The sequence below is a fragment of the Coregonus lavaretus genome, assembly GCF_964263955.1.
Source record: "Coregonus lavaretus genome assembly, contig: HAP1_SCAFFOLD_1825, whole genome shotgun sequence".
Taxonomy (NCBI): Eukaryota; Metazoa; Chordata; class Actinopteri; order Salmoniformes; family Salmonidae; genus Coregonus; species Coregonus lavaretus.
Genome location: NW_028158972.1, coordinates 26,852 through 43,099, shown reverse-complemented (window position 1 = coordinate 43,099; position 16,248 = coordinate 26,852). Strand labels below are relative to the sequence as shown.

The following is a 16,248-nucleotide window of genomic DNA, read 5'->3' as shown; positions in this document are numbered from 1 at the left end:
AACTTCGCTGAATAATTACTAATAATAATAATAACTATAGAGATTGACCTCAAGTGTATAAATCTCTGGAAGTAACTGAATCAGATTCAATATGTATTTTTGTTGCTTAAATTGTAATTTTATTATGAATTACTGTAATGATTTGCGCATTGACTTTGGTTTTGTGGTACATTCCAAAAGATATGTCCAACACTCAAATATGCATTGAAGGAAACATCCTCCGTCAAATAACATGTCCGCCAAGGACACGGTCTAAAATCTAAATAAAACAAAAAAAATGTGTGACAGGTGCTATCATCTAAATGTTGATACTCAATTGTTTACATTTCTAAATACTTAATACTAAATATATTTCTAATTACATTTCTGCAATGCATGCGTAACACAAGAAACTCGTCCCTTCATTGGTTATTTGATTCAAAAAACGATGTGGAAAATCGGAAATTGACTTGTTTTCTCATTTATTGTGTCAAAATTGGACATGGAAAAACGGGAAACAAATAATACATGGACCTTATACAAATATGCTTATTTTTTTCTCCAAATCTGTTTTGATAATTTTCAAAAAATTCCACACTACTTTGTTTCATGAAGAGAAAATTATACTATAGTCTAATTACAGTATCAGTCAAACGTTTGGACACACCTACTCATTCAAGGGTTTTTCTTTATTTTTAATATTTTCTACATTGTAGAATAATAGTGAAAACATAAACTATGAAATAACACATATGGAATCATGTAGTAACCAAAAAAGTGTTAAACAAATAAAAATATATTTTATATTTTTGATTCTTCAAAGTAGCCACCCTTTGCCTTGATGACAGCTTTGCACACTCTTGGCATTCTCTCAACCAACTTCACCTGGAATGCTTTTCCAACAGTCTTGAAGGAGTTCCCACATATGCTGAGCACTTGTTAGCTGCTTTTCCTTCACTCTGCGGTCCAACTCATCCCAAACCATCTCAATTGGGTTGAGGTCGGGTGATTGTGGAGGCCAGGTCATCTGATGCAGCACTCCACCAGCCCTTACACAGCCTGGAGGTATGTTTTGAGTCATTGTCCTGTTGAAAAACAAACGATAGTCCCACTAAGCGCAAACCAGATGGGATGGCGTATCGCTGCAGAATGCTGTGGTAGCAATGCTGGTTAAGTGAATTCTAAATAAATCACAGACAGTGTCACCAGCAAAGCACCCCCACACCATCACACCTCCTCCATGCTTCACGGTGGGAACTACACATGCAGAGATCATCTGTTCACCTACTCTGCGTCTTACAAAGACACGGCGGTTGGACCCCAAAATCTCAAATTTGGACTCATCAGACCAAAGGACAGATTTCCACTGGTCTAATGTCCATTGCTCGTGTTTCTTGGCCCAAGCAAGTCTCTTCTTATTATTGGTGTCCTTTAGTAGTGGTTTCTTTGCAGCAATTCGACCATGAAGGCCTGATTCACGCATTCTCCTCTGAACAGTTGATGTTGAGATGTGTCTGTGACTTGAACTCTGTGAAGCATTTATTTGGGCTGCAATGTGAGGTGCAGGTAACTCTAATAAACTTATCCTCTGCAGCAGAGGTAACTCCTTTCCTGTGGCGGTCCTCATGAGAGACAGTTTCATCATAGCGCTTGATGGTTTTTGCGACTGCACTTGAAGAAACTTTCAAAGTTCTTGACATTTTCCGTATTAACTGACCTTCATGTCTTAAAGTAATGATGGACTGTCATTTCTCTTTGCTTATTTGAGCTGTTCTTGCCATAATATGGACTTGGTCTTTTACCAAATAGGGCTATCTTCTGTATACCACCCCTACCTTGTCACAACACAACTGATTGGCTCAAACACATTAAGAAGGAAAGAAATTCCACAAATAAACTTTTAAGAAGGCACAGCTGTTAATTGAAATGCATTCCAGGTGACTACCTCATGAAGCTGGTTGAGAGAAAGCCAAGAGTGTGCAAAGCTGTCATCAAGACAAAGGGTGGCTATTTGAAGAATCTCAAATATAAATACAATGTAGAAAATAGTAAAAATAAAGAAAAACCCTTGAATGAGTATGTGTGTCCAAACTTTTGACTGGTACTGTATATGCATAGCCTTATTATTATTATTATTATTATTATTAATATTATAATAAAACATATGCATATTATTAATGTTATTATTGGATTTACAGTTTTTTGTATTGCTAACAAGCATTTTTCAATACTGCGGATACATGTGCAAAACTCTAAATACAGTTATCAAAACAACATGCAACTTGGCAATGCAAATCCTACATACATCAAAAGCAAATCTTTCTACCAAATGAAAGCTAATAGTCTCTCACGACATGCACACTTTGTCATTCATTTGTCATTCATGACCTACAAAACTCTAAAAACAGCTACCACTTGAAAATGTGTCAATTTGTCTTTAATATCATATTTTCTTTAGATGAACCAACAGTCATTTTTACAAAAGAAGAGTGGCAAACCTGTACTGTATAGAATGTCCTGCAAGACAAGTAAAGAAATAAAGCAGAAAGGCTGCAATATGCTTCAATACAATTTACTGTATTTTTGCAAATTATTGTATTTTGCTTTTTGAAGAGTAATTCCAAAATACACAAAACTAAATAATTCCAGTACTGTTAAACAAACAAAAAGTGTTAACACACTATGAATATGCATAGCATATTGTCCAAATGAAACAGATATATAACAATGTTAGTCAACCCTGTCTGCTGCATTGGGCCACAAGTTCTCATCCACATCACACCGTATGGCCTGGGAAAGAATACACGAATATCTTTGCATGCCTGATCCATCCCTGGCAATCTTCTGCAGAGATATCCAGGCATCCTGCATTCATTGCATCCAAGACTGACATTTGATAATGTGGATGGTGGTCATAAACGTTCCACCTCCATGAGGAAAAACAATTATTCTATGGGGTTGAGGAAGGGAGAGTAAGGGGGGAGGAACAGTGACACCATGCCGGGATGGGCTACAAACCACTCTGTGACTGCATGGGAGTGGTGAAATGCCACATTGTCCCATACAATCACCCAGGTTTCCATATCTCTTCTGACTTGCCCTCTTTCTTCACCTGGCAAAAGCCTTCCATAGAGGTCATCCATGAATGAAATGAGGCGCTCTGTGTTGTAGGCCCAATTACAGGGGCTTGCGAAAGTATTCACCCCCCTTGGCATTTTTCCTGTTTTCCAACCTGGAATTAAAATGGATTTTTTGGGGGTTTGTATCATTTGATTTACACAACATGCCTACCACTTTGAAGATGCAAAATATGTTTTATTGTGAAACAAATAAAAAAGAAGACAAAAAAACAGAGAACTTGAGCGTGCATAACTATTTTGCACCACCTTTTGCAGCAATTACAGCTGCAAGTGTCTTGGGGTATTTCTCTATAAGCTTGGCACATCTAGCCACTGGGATTTTTGCCCATTCTTCAAGGCAAAACTGCTCCAGCTCCTTCAAGTTGAATGGGTTCCGCTGGTGTACAGCAATCTTTAAGTCATACCACAGATTCTCAATTGGATTGAGGTCTGGGCTTTGACTAGGCCATTCCAAGACATTTCAATGTTTCCCTTTAAACCACTCAAGTGTTGCTTTAGCAGTATGCTTAGGGTCATTGTCCTGCTGGAAGGTGAACCTCCGTCCCAGTCTCAAATCTGTGGAAGACTGAAACAGGTTTCCCTCAAGAATTTCCCTGTATTTAGCACCATCCATCATTCCTTCAATTCTGACCAGTTTCCCAGTCCCTGCCGATGAAAAACATCCCCACAGTGGCGCAGTGGTCTAAGGCACTGCATCGCAGTGCTAGCTGTGCCACTAGAGATCCTGGTTGGAGTCCAGGCTCTGTCGCAGCTGGCCGCAACCGGGAGACCCATGGGTGGCGCACAATTGGTCCAAGGTAGGGGAGGGTTTGGCCGGCAGGGATGTGGGTTCGTTTCCCACGGGAGGCCAGTAAGAAAAAAATATAAAAAATAAAATACGTATGCATTCACTAACTAACTGTAAGTTGCTCTGGATAAGAGCGTCTGCTAAATGACTAAAATGTAAATGTGATGATGCTGCCACCACCATGCTTCACTGTGGGGATGGTGTTCTCGGGTGATGAGAGGTGTTGGGTTTGCGCCAGACATAGTGTTTTCCTTGATGGCCAAAAAGCTCAATGTTAGTCTCATCTGACCAGAGTACCTTCTTCAATATGTTTGGGGAGTCTCCCACATGCCTTTTGGCGAACACCAAACGTGTTTGTTTATTTTTTTCTTTAAGCAATGGCTTTTTTCTGGCCACTCTTCCATAAAGCCCAGCTCTGTGGAGTGTACAGCTTAAAGTGGTCCTATGGTCAGATACTCCAATCTCCGCTGTGGAGCTTTGCAGTTCCTTCAGGGTTATCTTTGGTCTCTTTGTTGCCTCTCTGATTAATGCCCTCCTTGCCTGGTCCGTGAGTTTTGGTGGGCGGCCCTCTCTTGGCAGGTTTGTTGTGGTGCCATATTCTTTCTATTTTTAAATAATGGATTTAATGGTGCTCCGTGGGATGTTCAAAGTTTCAGATTTTTTTCTATAACCCAACCCTGATCTGTACTTCTCCACAACTTTGTCCCTCACCTGTTTGGAGAGCTCCTTGGTCTTTATGGTGCTGCTTGCTTGGTGGTGCCCATTGCTTAGTGGTGTTGCAGACTCTGGGGCCTTTCAGAACAGGTGTATATATACTGAGATCATGTGACAGATCATGTGACACTTAGATTGCCCACAGGTGGACTTTATTTAACTAATTATGTGACTTCTGAAGGTAAGTGGTTGCACCAGATCTTATTTAGGGGCTTCATAGCAAAGGGGGTGAATACATATGCACGCACCACTTTTCTGTTACTTATTTTTTTTGAATTTTTTGAAACAAGTTATTTTTTTCATTTCACTTCACCAATTTGGACTATTTTGTGTATTTCCATTACATGAAATCCAAATAAAAATCAATTTAAATTACAGGTTGTAATGCAACAAAATAGGAAAAACGCCAAGGGGGATGAATACTTTTGCAAGGCACTGTAGTGGTTTATGTAACAGCAATCCTTCAGAGGATATTGCGGCACACATTGTGATGTTGGCACCCCTCTGGCCCAGGAAATTCACTGTTTCTCTTTTCCCAATCACATTCCTTTCACGTCAGCGTGTTTTGGCCATGTTAAAACCAGCCTCATCCACAAAGACGAACATGTGGGGTGTTGGCCTGGCTTCAAGCTCTATGACACTCCACAGGGCAACATAACAGTTATTCTATAACAGTAGTTTACATTACAGTATACTGTAACTGAAATCACTGCTGAGTGTGCAGTGCTCTGGTGGGTTTTGTTTACAGTAAAAACAGTACTGTATTACAGGATATAGACATCTTACCTGGACATATTGGTACCGGAGTTCCTTGACACGATCAGAGATCCTGTCAAAGGGAACAGTGTACACCTGCTTCATGCTGATATGATGCTTTGTCAAGACTCTAGCAATGGTTGTCGTGCTTACACTTTCAACGTTTTGAAATGTATTATTGTCTGCCAACACTCTCTCTTGAATTTCTCTGAGTTTTATGGCATTGTTGCTAATGACCATGTCAACAATTACAGCTTCCTGCTGAGCAGAGAATATCCTACCTCTCCCCCCTGCAACAGAAATAAAATTACACACAAGTGGTTTGGAGAGCTTTTGCTCGATTTACTATTCTACAGTAATATTCAGTACAGTTAGATGCCCATGCAGAATGCATATCTTCCCTGTTAGTTTGCTGGAAGCTTCTTATAATAGATGACACAGTTGAGCATTGCAAATTTGGCTGCAATCTGAGACCAGCATCTCTCATTGATAGACCATGATTGACAACATGATCAATGATTGTAGCCCTAATCTCATCTGCCACTACAACTCTGGGTCTTCACCTCAGTCGTCTTCCACCACGGATACGTAATCCTCTGCCTCTCCCGGCAACTCTTCCACCTCTGTAAGCCACTACACGATCTCTGGCTGGGTCCATGTTTATGTAAAATATATTCCAAAGATGTCCCCTTTTGTAGTGATGGTAATGACATAAAAATGTAAAACACCTGGGTAGGACTTCAGTTACGTAATGTATAATGAAAATCAGATGTGAATAATTGAGTTATTATTTTTATTTTAGAATTTATATTTTGCTTTTACTGTAGCAATGTAAAAAATTCCAGTCTAATTCAATTTTCAGGAGCTTTTGAACTTGAGTTTAACAGTTTTGATAAGGGTATCTTAACATTTGCAAAATGGTCTGTAGATACATAGAGTTTTGTTGGTAAATGTGTTTTTGTGAGACAAGTATTTATGTCATTTCAAAGATGTTGTCATTGAATGCATTTTGTGTCAAAGCAATGACAAATGATCCACAGGTAGCCACATAGAGTGTTGTCGTGATAACTGTATTTAGAGTTTTCCACATGTATCCGCAGTATTGAACAATGCTTGTCAGCAATCGAAAAAAACTGTAAAGCTTGTTACAGACTAAGTAGCCCAACCGGCCGCCAGATGGCACTATTGTTGCTTTTAAGTCGTTTGTAAAAGGAATAATAGTGCCATCTGGCGGCCGGTTGGGCTACAGACTAAGAGGCTTGGAAGCATGTTATTAGTAAAGGAGGTAACGCTGCATTGCCAACAGATGGCAGCCTAAACCAAAGGATGGTCTACAATACATGTATTTTTGGTGCATTGCCATGCATTGAAAGATTGACAGCAAATCAGCTTTACTTTGTATTATACCCTTGATATACTGAAACTATAGGTATTTATACGTTCTGCTGTTATCCATCTTGTATTTAAGTTTCTGTTTTCAAACGAACTATATGCAGACGCCTTATATCAGTTCTGCTCTAAGTGAGTGTATGTACAACGGAAGTATTGTTGTAATTTACAGGTCGGAGGTATATAAGCCGTTATGAGTTTGTATATTAGCCTATTATTTCCAAATTCTTCTTATTTCAGTTCAGTAAATGAACCTCGGCAAGTGCATCCTGTGTGCCAATTGCATCCTCAAGGCAGAGCTGTTTGACTTTGGTCTCTCTCATAATGGTTGCATCCATCCCTCCCTCTAAGTTCCCCTGCAGAGACACTGAAATGGTTCAACCCAGTATATATCGGCTCTAGCCCATCCAATTCTCAGCAGACCAAACCTCAGTCAGACAAACACCGATTACAGAATGGGAGAGCGCAATTGTGGTTATGGAGAAGTCTTGAGAGGATGAACAAATAAAGTACAGGATAACTTGAACGTTTGTTGTATTGGAGTCGCTAATAAATGATAAAGGTCAGTAAAAATATTTAGTTGCAGTAAAACGTTCGCTATAGTGTACGTTATATTGCTGTGGATGTGACACGACCATATAATGCTGCCTTGGAAGAAGAATAAGTTCGACTTGATTGAGGAAGATAAACAGTCGAAGCAGAAGGGTTATGCCGTGAGTTTGAACTACTCTGCCCTGACCTCCTTTGCCAAGTCTTGCCCGGAGAGTGCTTTGAACAGGGTTGGAAGCATGTTCAAGACAAAAAGGAAAAAGGTTAAAATTACCAGTGAGGACCCCACCTACACGGTCCTCTACCTGGGGAATGCCACCACCATCCAGTCGAAAGGAGAAGGCTGTACGGACGTGGCTGTGAGCAAGATTTGGGGCAAGAGCGAAATGGGCAGAAACGGCACGAAGATGAAACTGACTATCAGCTCGCAGGGCATCCGAATGGTGCATGTGGACGACAAGGCGAGGAGACCGGGACATTTGTATTTATTGCACCGGATAACCTATTGCGTTGCGGACCCAAGGCTACCCAAAATTTTCGCTTGGATATACAGACATGAGATGAAGCACAAGGCGGTGATGCTGCGGTGTCATGCGGTTCTGGTGTCCAAGCCGGAGAAGGCAAAGGCCATGGCACTGCTTTTGTACCAGACCTCGGCGACAGCGCTTTCTGAATTTAAAAGACTTAAAAGGAGGGACGATGCAAGGCACCAGCAACAGCAGCTGATAGGGGAACAAACCATACCCCTTGTGCCCCTCAGGAAGCTTCTAAATGGACAGTGTTATTACAAACCCCCGGTGGAGCGCAGCAGGAGCGCGCCCAAATTGGGCTCTATCACAGAGGATTTGATCGGGGAGGAGGAAGAAGAGAAAGCGATGCACTTTGAGTATGAGGACATTTTAGACACGGATGACGATTGTGTGGGCAATGGTAAACAGGAGCTGGCCCAGATCATCAGTGACCTTGGAGAGATGAGCATAGGTAACGACGTGCAAACACTAAAAGCGGACCTTAGGGTTACACGACTCCTCTCTGGGGAGAGCACGGGCAGCGAGTCGTCAATAGAAAGCAACCAGGAGCCAATTTCTGTCTCAAACGGATTCGAGGAGGGGAAGATGCAGGAAATATCATGAAGTCTACGTTTTCCTGGAGGCAAAATTCCATCCACTAGGATATGAACAATTTCCTTTTTTGTTTATTTTATGCTATCGGCTGTGAGTGTAGCCTATGCCTGTAGTATTGTGCCTCCTCGCCGACTTGAAAGGATATAAGAGGGGTAGCCTATGTTACAGTTATTGAATTATATTCTGTCTAACATTGATAGACTACAGAAAAGGGGGAGGACTGCATGCGAGACTGAACCCCTAAAACAGTGCGTACCAGGAGAGTGATGCACCACTGATTCCCACTTTAATAAGATGCTTTGTATTAGAACTTGTTTACCCAACCAATTTCCCTCGTGGAAATGCAATTTTTCTTGAACAACATTGTCCAGAAATATGTAGCCTAACATTCCATTTTGAAAGCACGTTTCGCTTTTTGTCTCAATGGGTTAAATGAGAAGGCCCTCACTCGCCTTTCAGGACGCTTTTCTACAATTATGTTTTTGCACTGTTGTGAAATTCAGTCGAGTATTACGTTTATTATGTGTATAATATCGTTTTGTCGTATATGTTATCAGAAACATAAATGTCATATCTTTGCTGTGCAAAAGAACAATACCCGAATGTATTAAGATGTACATATTAAATGCATTGTGTATACAAATATCCGTAATTTTTAAAAGGAGAAAATGTGGTTTGTTTATGTGAACCTAAAAAAATTACCAATAAAAACAACAAAATAACATGCAGGCGTTTGTATAGTTTATGCACTCATTTGGTAAATTTTTTGTTAAAATCAGGTATCATCTCAATCAAGTGCACCCTGTGATTTGATGGCTCTTAAACTTTCCCCCTCCAAATTAAGTTCAGATACTGATCATCACTGGGTTTAGAATTGCGATGAATTAAGGGAAACATTAATATCAGCATTCACACTTAAAAATGTGAAGGCCTGCTTTTTGTTGTTGTTGCGTAGGTCCATAACTGATTGATAACTGATTCCTTTACCGACATGACACCCCTCATCCTTAGGAATCATGTAATTTTGGGGAAATTTTTTGGGTAGAGGTTGGCATGCATGGAGAGACATGTAGGGCCTAGATCTCATGGACAAGTTTCTTCTGGGGAAGGAAAAATACTATTTTGTTCTAGTGATTTCTAGTTATTTAGTCAACTGTCAGTTCTCTCACAGACATTCTGCATTGCTCAGTTTATTTTGGTCACTGTTGCAAGAGGGTGTTACATGTAATAGATTTATTAGGCTACTTGTCGAGTCAACACATGTAGTGCAAATCACACTGCAAACCACACCTCTCCAACACCTCTATTTTCTCTCCTGCTCTGTTTTTGAAAGGTGGGCGTACAGTATTGCAGTCACCATGGGAATGATGGAATTACTAGAAATGCTTCATGATTGTTATGGTTGCAGGCATAGAACCTTAGGGGCAGGCCCAGCTAAGCCACAACAACAAGGTGCTCAAGTCATGGAGGATAGAGCATTGTGTTACATCAAACAAATCAGAGTATTGTAGTAGTAGTTACTAAACTAAATGTTATTCATCTATTATTACAACATAGTTACTGCATAATTTGGTACAGATTTAAGTACCTTAAGTACATCTGAAATAGCTATGTGTATCGGTACATCACTGAGCCATGTCTGTATGTTAGTCCAAATGTAATATTGACAGCTTTGATATTTGAAATCTTGCCTACAGCCTGGGTTGTCTCGTCTGAACAGAATAAGGTCTTAGGCTCATGCGCACGTGTGACATACAGTATCATACAGGATGCTATGTGCATTCACAGACTGGCACCACACTCAATTTTAGCTGCTTTTCTATAAGTGAATGGACTGGCACGGCTACTTCCCTCCCATGCACTACAAAGCCTGCTTAGCACCAGGCCCACATGGATGACACCAAATGTATACAGGTCCTGTCTGTCACACTGAGTGGTATTAATAACTCAGTTGTGCCACAGCAGTGTTCTGTCGCGGGCCGGGACTGGTGCTGTCACACTAAGCATGGCATTTTTCATATTATATTTCATGAGAAGGGAGCTGAGGGGAGTCACCACTCTCTGTGGCTGTCTGTCTGGGGGGACTACTGTATTGATGTGGACATTAGTATTCTAGTCAGGGATAGTGCAGTGCAGCTCCAGCCCAACATTAGACTCAGTCTGTCTGCCAGTGCTTTACCCCATAGACCTCTACTGCACGCAGAGATGCTGCTTCAGAGGCAGCCACTTCTACCTCTGCTTCTGCTACTGCTGCTCAGTAGCTAATAGGAACTGAATTAGAGATTAGGGGAGAAAGGTGAGCTTGTTCCCTGGTAAGTACACAGGTGATGTGTGGATCTGTCTTGTTATATGAACAGTGCCTCAATCAACCTAGGCTGTCTCCAGACTTTTCTAACACTTCATGTATAGCCTGGATGGCAAGTCAGTGATTTGGGCCTATGATTGCCCATGGGTTCTATAAAAAGCAAGACTTCTCCTTATTTTGAATTGATGCAGTGGTGCTCAATAGGACACGGTAACACAAAACTCCACTACTAGGCTGAGTCACTCACTTCACTTTCCCTCTGTCTTTCAGGGAGCGTGTGGAAACTGTACCGAAATAGCAAGCGTATCAAAACCCACACAGTTTCCCTTCTCGATGTGGTGCTGCCCTCACTGAAGCCTCCCATATACTAATTACACCACAAACAGTACGACATCATCAGCCCGTGCCCACCACGAAAATAAAGCAGCAGGATGTGCTATTAGTGGACAACTGCAAACTAGAGCTATAAACCTCTCATAAAGACAGTGAAACGGTCCATTTAAAGCTCCCCTTGCAATCAATAGACAGTTTGGCCCTAGTGCAGCAGTGACCTGTATATTTTCACTCCGTGCCAGCAAGCTCCATTTGGATGCTGTTACAGGGCCGCCAAACATCACACGTTATTCCTGTCTCGTTTCTCAGTGTAACCTGGATATCCTCTCAATGTATATTGACTGCGTGTGATTAAAAGTTGGATACGACATGTTGACATTTAGTGCATGTAAACATATGGTAATTCAAATCTCGTGGGGAGTGAGCTGACGTTATTGTCTCTCTCTCTGTGTTGATAAATCAAATAAAACAGGCTTTCAATGTTCAAACTTCACCTACAATTTCCCCTTAAAGGTCCTGCACAGTCATCCTATTTCCTAAATAAAAATAGCCAATGAATGACCAAAACATCCCCCATAATATTTTTGAGTGGGTGGGGAGCTTATATTCATGAGTTCGCCTTGACTGACAGCTCTTTGAAACAGCTCTTGTGGTTGTTGCCAGGTAACAAGGTAAACAATGGGCCACATGTCATTGATGACCAGTAAACAATGGGCCACATGTCATTCCGAGCCTAAATTGTATGCCTCAACCCATTTTCTCTGCAAAATGCTCTAATGGTCAACAGAGCTAATCATGGACTGTTGGATATCAGACAAACAGCAGCAATACACAATTGCATTTCTATTGTTTTGTAACTAATTACAGAATACAGTTCACTGATACACTTCTTCACAATAATTAGTCAAGCCTGAGTCACCTTAGAAGCTTAGACATAAGGGAACAGCATACAGTAACAAAACAGCATACAGTAAGTGTACTTGACAATTTATTGGTGCCTCTGCATTAGCATTATAAATGACAAAATGTTCAGAATTGTGTGTATTGATCATACATTTATTTGATCATTTACAATAGGCCAGCATAGCTGAAATATTAATCAACATGAACACTAACAAGAAATAAAGGTGAGAAATAATATTGAGACATCATTTGACATAAAAAAACATTCGAGCCAAAAGCCTAATATAGGCACCAGGCTGCCCTACAGTGTGGACCCCATTGATTTGTCCAATTTGTAACACTCATCTCCCGTCCGAATGCTTGACATATCACATAAAAGTGAATTACTTAGGCTTTAGGAAATGCAACCAACTACAGAGATTGTCGGGGATGGGAGCGGGGGAGGAGGGGGACCCATGTACCCCGCTTCAATCAAGCAGGCTTCAGTCACCCACGTGGCTTCAGTCACCCCCAAGATTGAAGAGGGAGACAAATCCAGCTATGGCCTCCTCCTTGTCAGACCTCTCACACTGGGCAGACAGGGATCCTGGGATGGACAGCTTGCACAGCTTCCCCACATACGGCGCTGGATCAAGGGTGACCTCGTTGAAGAGGAGACCAGGAGCCTGTCTACGTTGCCTGTAATGTTTTTGAAAAGGGAAATGTTTGTTAAATGGGTAGTGAATTTAATTTCCTTTTATTTACTGTTCTGAGTTATGATTCTATCAATTGATCTACTCATTCTATAATTTGTTTTCTGGTATTTTTGAAATATTCCATTTTAAATGTGCAATATTTGGTTGTGCACTTTTTTGTGTAACTTTTCAATGTTTGTATTTGGAATTTTGGTGTGCCTGAAATGCTCAATTGATTTGTAATGAATAACTATCACTTACAGTATGTTGGGTCTGTCTTCAAAGGCTTCACAGCATATCCCCCTTCTTTGATCTGTCTTCACAGGCTTCACAGCATATCCCCGTTCTTTGCCTTGGGAAAGCTGATTTTGTATCACAGCATTCCTGCTGCGGTGGTTGCCTAGGAAGCTGTGCAGACAGAGTAGATGTTGAATTTTCAAAAATGTCTGTCATTACAACTTGATAGGAAAGACAAAAGGAGATGGAAAGTAAAATAATTATAATACTTTTCGGTGCAGCCTGTCCACCCGAAATGAAAAGCAGCCACTGCTGTCGGATGTCTTCATTCTTCGGAATACATTTTAATTAACACTATGGCATCCAGTCACAACACAGTGTGCTTTTTCCGGGCATGCTGGTAACTTGCTTGCTAGCTAAAAGTTACAACATAGATGAAAAGGGGTTAGTTACCAGTATCGTTCTGCATGAGCTATCTTACGGTTTGAGCGCATGTGATGACGGTTTTAAGGCATTACATATTTAAATTGGTTAAGATTATAAGACGCTACCATTGGTGTAGAACATTTCCGGCTTTACGTGACGTTGCATGAAGCCGGAAGTAATGCCTGCTTCTTAAATCCAAATGTTTCACATGGGGGGAGGGGACCAGTAACTTTATGATCAACTTTGTCAATGTACCAACTACAGTCATTTTTCATACTTGGGTCAACCTACTATGAACTGGTTTAATCCAAATATCATCCAATTTGAAAAATATATATATATGATTTTCACTGTTCGGGACCTTTAAACAAACAGCTTAATGTTTGTTTAACCTACTGTAAGGTATGTATATGACTCAACAGGAGATAAATAGTACACCACTCAAGTTTCAACAAGACAACATGCTAACCTGTCAGGCATTTAATATAGATTTAATAATACAGATTTAACATCTTTTTTTAACACAGGCCCATTTTCCCAAAGCGTTTATGTGTACATCATAATCTTTTAGTCAATGCCTTTAGACAGACTGACTGAAAGTGCATACAAAACCATCTCAGAGCGCTTGATGCATCTCCTCCTGTAGTGTGGTGTATATACACTGAGAGTGCGAAACATTAGGAACACCTACTCTTTCCATGGCATAAACCACGTTTCCATCCACCGTTTTTATGCAAGTAAAGTCATACGGTATAAAAAAAATGTCACGACAACTGTGATGGGAACAGGAAGTTTCAGTACAATTTTTTAAAGATCATTTGTTCATTCGACATGGTGGGATCTTTTTGTGTCTGTAAAAACTATAATGCAATAAATGACGGTGGAAACGCCTTTATGCGCAAATATTGATATAATAACCATCATATCGAAGTAAAGTTGGTGTCACGCGTGACATGGTGTGTGGTCCTCTCACTACGACTTGGGAAACCATGCAGTTTATTAGGCTACAGATTAAATAAATTGAATGCACCAAGTTGAATGCATCATTTTGTAAATCGCTCTGGATAAGAGCGTCTGCTAAATGATGTAAATGTAATGAAGAACTTCACAGGGTGGTGAAAGTGCACGGTATGAGCTTGATGAGCTTTTCCAATAAATGTCGAGGGTTTTATTCTGGTGACATGATGATCGATGCTTGACTGCAGTTTGACAAAAAAAATATTCTCATCATGTAGACTAACCTACCAGCAGAGCCTATCCGCACTGTATCTGCGAGCGAACATGCCAAGACCAGAGTAGGCACATTTGCTATTTAACGCAATAGTTTGTGACAAAACTATCGGTAGAGTTGAAAATGCGATGGAAACAAATTGAACATTAGATTTTTATTCAGTACATGAAAACTTAAGCGAAAAAGTAAATGTTGTGTGCACTATGTCATCACGTACAGATTTTTATCTGTCAGTTTGGTGGAAACGTACCACTGGTGGGAAAATGTGCATATTTTCTTTTTTCTTTGTGCAAATTTTAGAATATAAACATGAAAATCTGTCTCCAATTGGATAAAAACTAGCCACTGACTGACCAGATTAATCCATGTAAATGCTATGATCCCTTATTGATGTCATCTGTTAAATACACTTCAATCAGTGTAGATGAAGGGGAGGAGACAGGTTAAAGAAGGATTTTTAAACCTTGAGACAATTGAGACATGGATTGTGTTTGTGTGCCATTCAGAGGGTGGATGGGAAAGACAAAATATTTGTGCCTTTAAACGGGGTATGGTAGTAGGTGCCAGCCAGGCGCAACAGTTTGAGTGTGTCAAGAACTGCAACGCTGCTGAGTATTTTCATACTCAACAGTTTCCCGTGTATCAAGAATGATCCACCACCCAAAAGACGTCCAGCCAACTTGACAGAACTGTGGGAAGCATTGGAGTCAACATGGGCCAGCATCCTTGTGGAACGCTTTCAACACCTTGTAGAGTCCATGCCCTGATGAATTGAGGCTGTTCTGAGGGCAAAAGGGGGTGCAACTCAATATTAGGAAGGTTTTCCTAATGTTTTGTACACTCAGTGTAGATCTCAACACTTTTCATGTTTGAATAGACTCAATTGACTTTTCCTGAAGTTGTATTGCCACGTTGTAATCATCACTGCAGTCAGTTATTCAATAAACAAATATTTGTGTTGCTCCATGGAAGATCTCGATAAATACTGCTTGCTTGAATCATTAGAGGGTTGCTAATCATCTGCTTGTGGAACACTGCCCCAGGCCATAACAGTACCGATTTGAACCAGAACAACTAAAGATGGGGCTTGTTTCGAGCCGTGCAAGTCAATCTGTTGTTAAATGATGCATGTGATGTTTGGAACAGAGCAGCCTTTTAGGTCGAGCTCCTGTTACATCAAAAACAGAGAGACAACATTGGCCTGGATCATTATGATGAGGTCATTGACCCTCTAAATAATGGCAACACACAAACACACAAATAAATCATCTGGACGGCAAAAATAAAGGTGTTTTGGCTTGCACCTTTACACAGACACATACAGATGGTCCAATATGACAACAGAAGCCTACATTCTTGGAAAAAATGGTTCCAAACGGGTTATTCGGCTGTCCCCATAGAAGAACCCTGTTTGGTTCTAGATATAACCCTTTTTGGTTCCAGGTGGTTCTTCAAAGGGGACAGCTGAAGAACCCTTTAAGGTTATAGATAGCAACTTATTTTTCTATGAGTGTAAGAAGCGGGCAGGAGTGTGCCTGGGGGCAGAGACAACTTTATTGTTTTGGAGTCTGATTTAGAATCTGGAGATATATAATCAAACTGAGCTTCAATTACAGTAATCAACTTTTGGATTTTGTTTATAGGTCCTCCCACAGCTCAACCAAGGCTGCTATTATAGCACATTTTGAGGTACCCAGTACG

At 40.6% G+C, this 16,248-nt stretch overlaps 1 protein-coding gene across 1 annotated transcript; it reads left to right on the top strand.

Moving 5' to 3' along the window:
- Nucleotides 1-7,199: 7,199 nt before the first annotated feature.
- LOC311123422 (protein FAM43A-like) lies at nt 7,200-9,154 on the top strand. Its single transcript, XM_084197689.1, has one exon. It carries the CDS (start codon nt 7,407-7,409, stop codon nt 8,445-8,447), a length of 1,041 nt encoding a protein of 346 aa, XP_084053815.1. The 5' UTR covers nt 7,200-7,406; the 3' UTR covers nt 8,448-9,154.
- Nucleotides 9,155-16,248: the final 7,094 nt, after the last annotated feature.

Bases quoted from the DNA above. Each gene is read 5' to 3' on its own strand.
- LOC311123422 (XM_084197689.1), top strand. From the start codon at position 7,407: ATGCTGCCTTGGAAGAAGAATAAGTTCGACTTGATTGAGGAAGATAAA.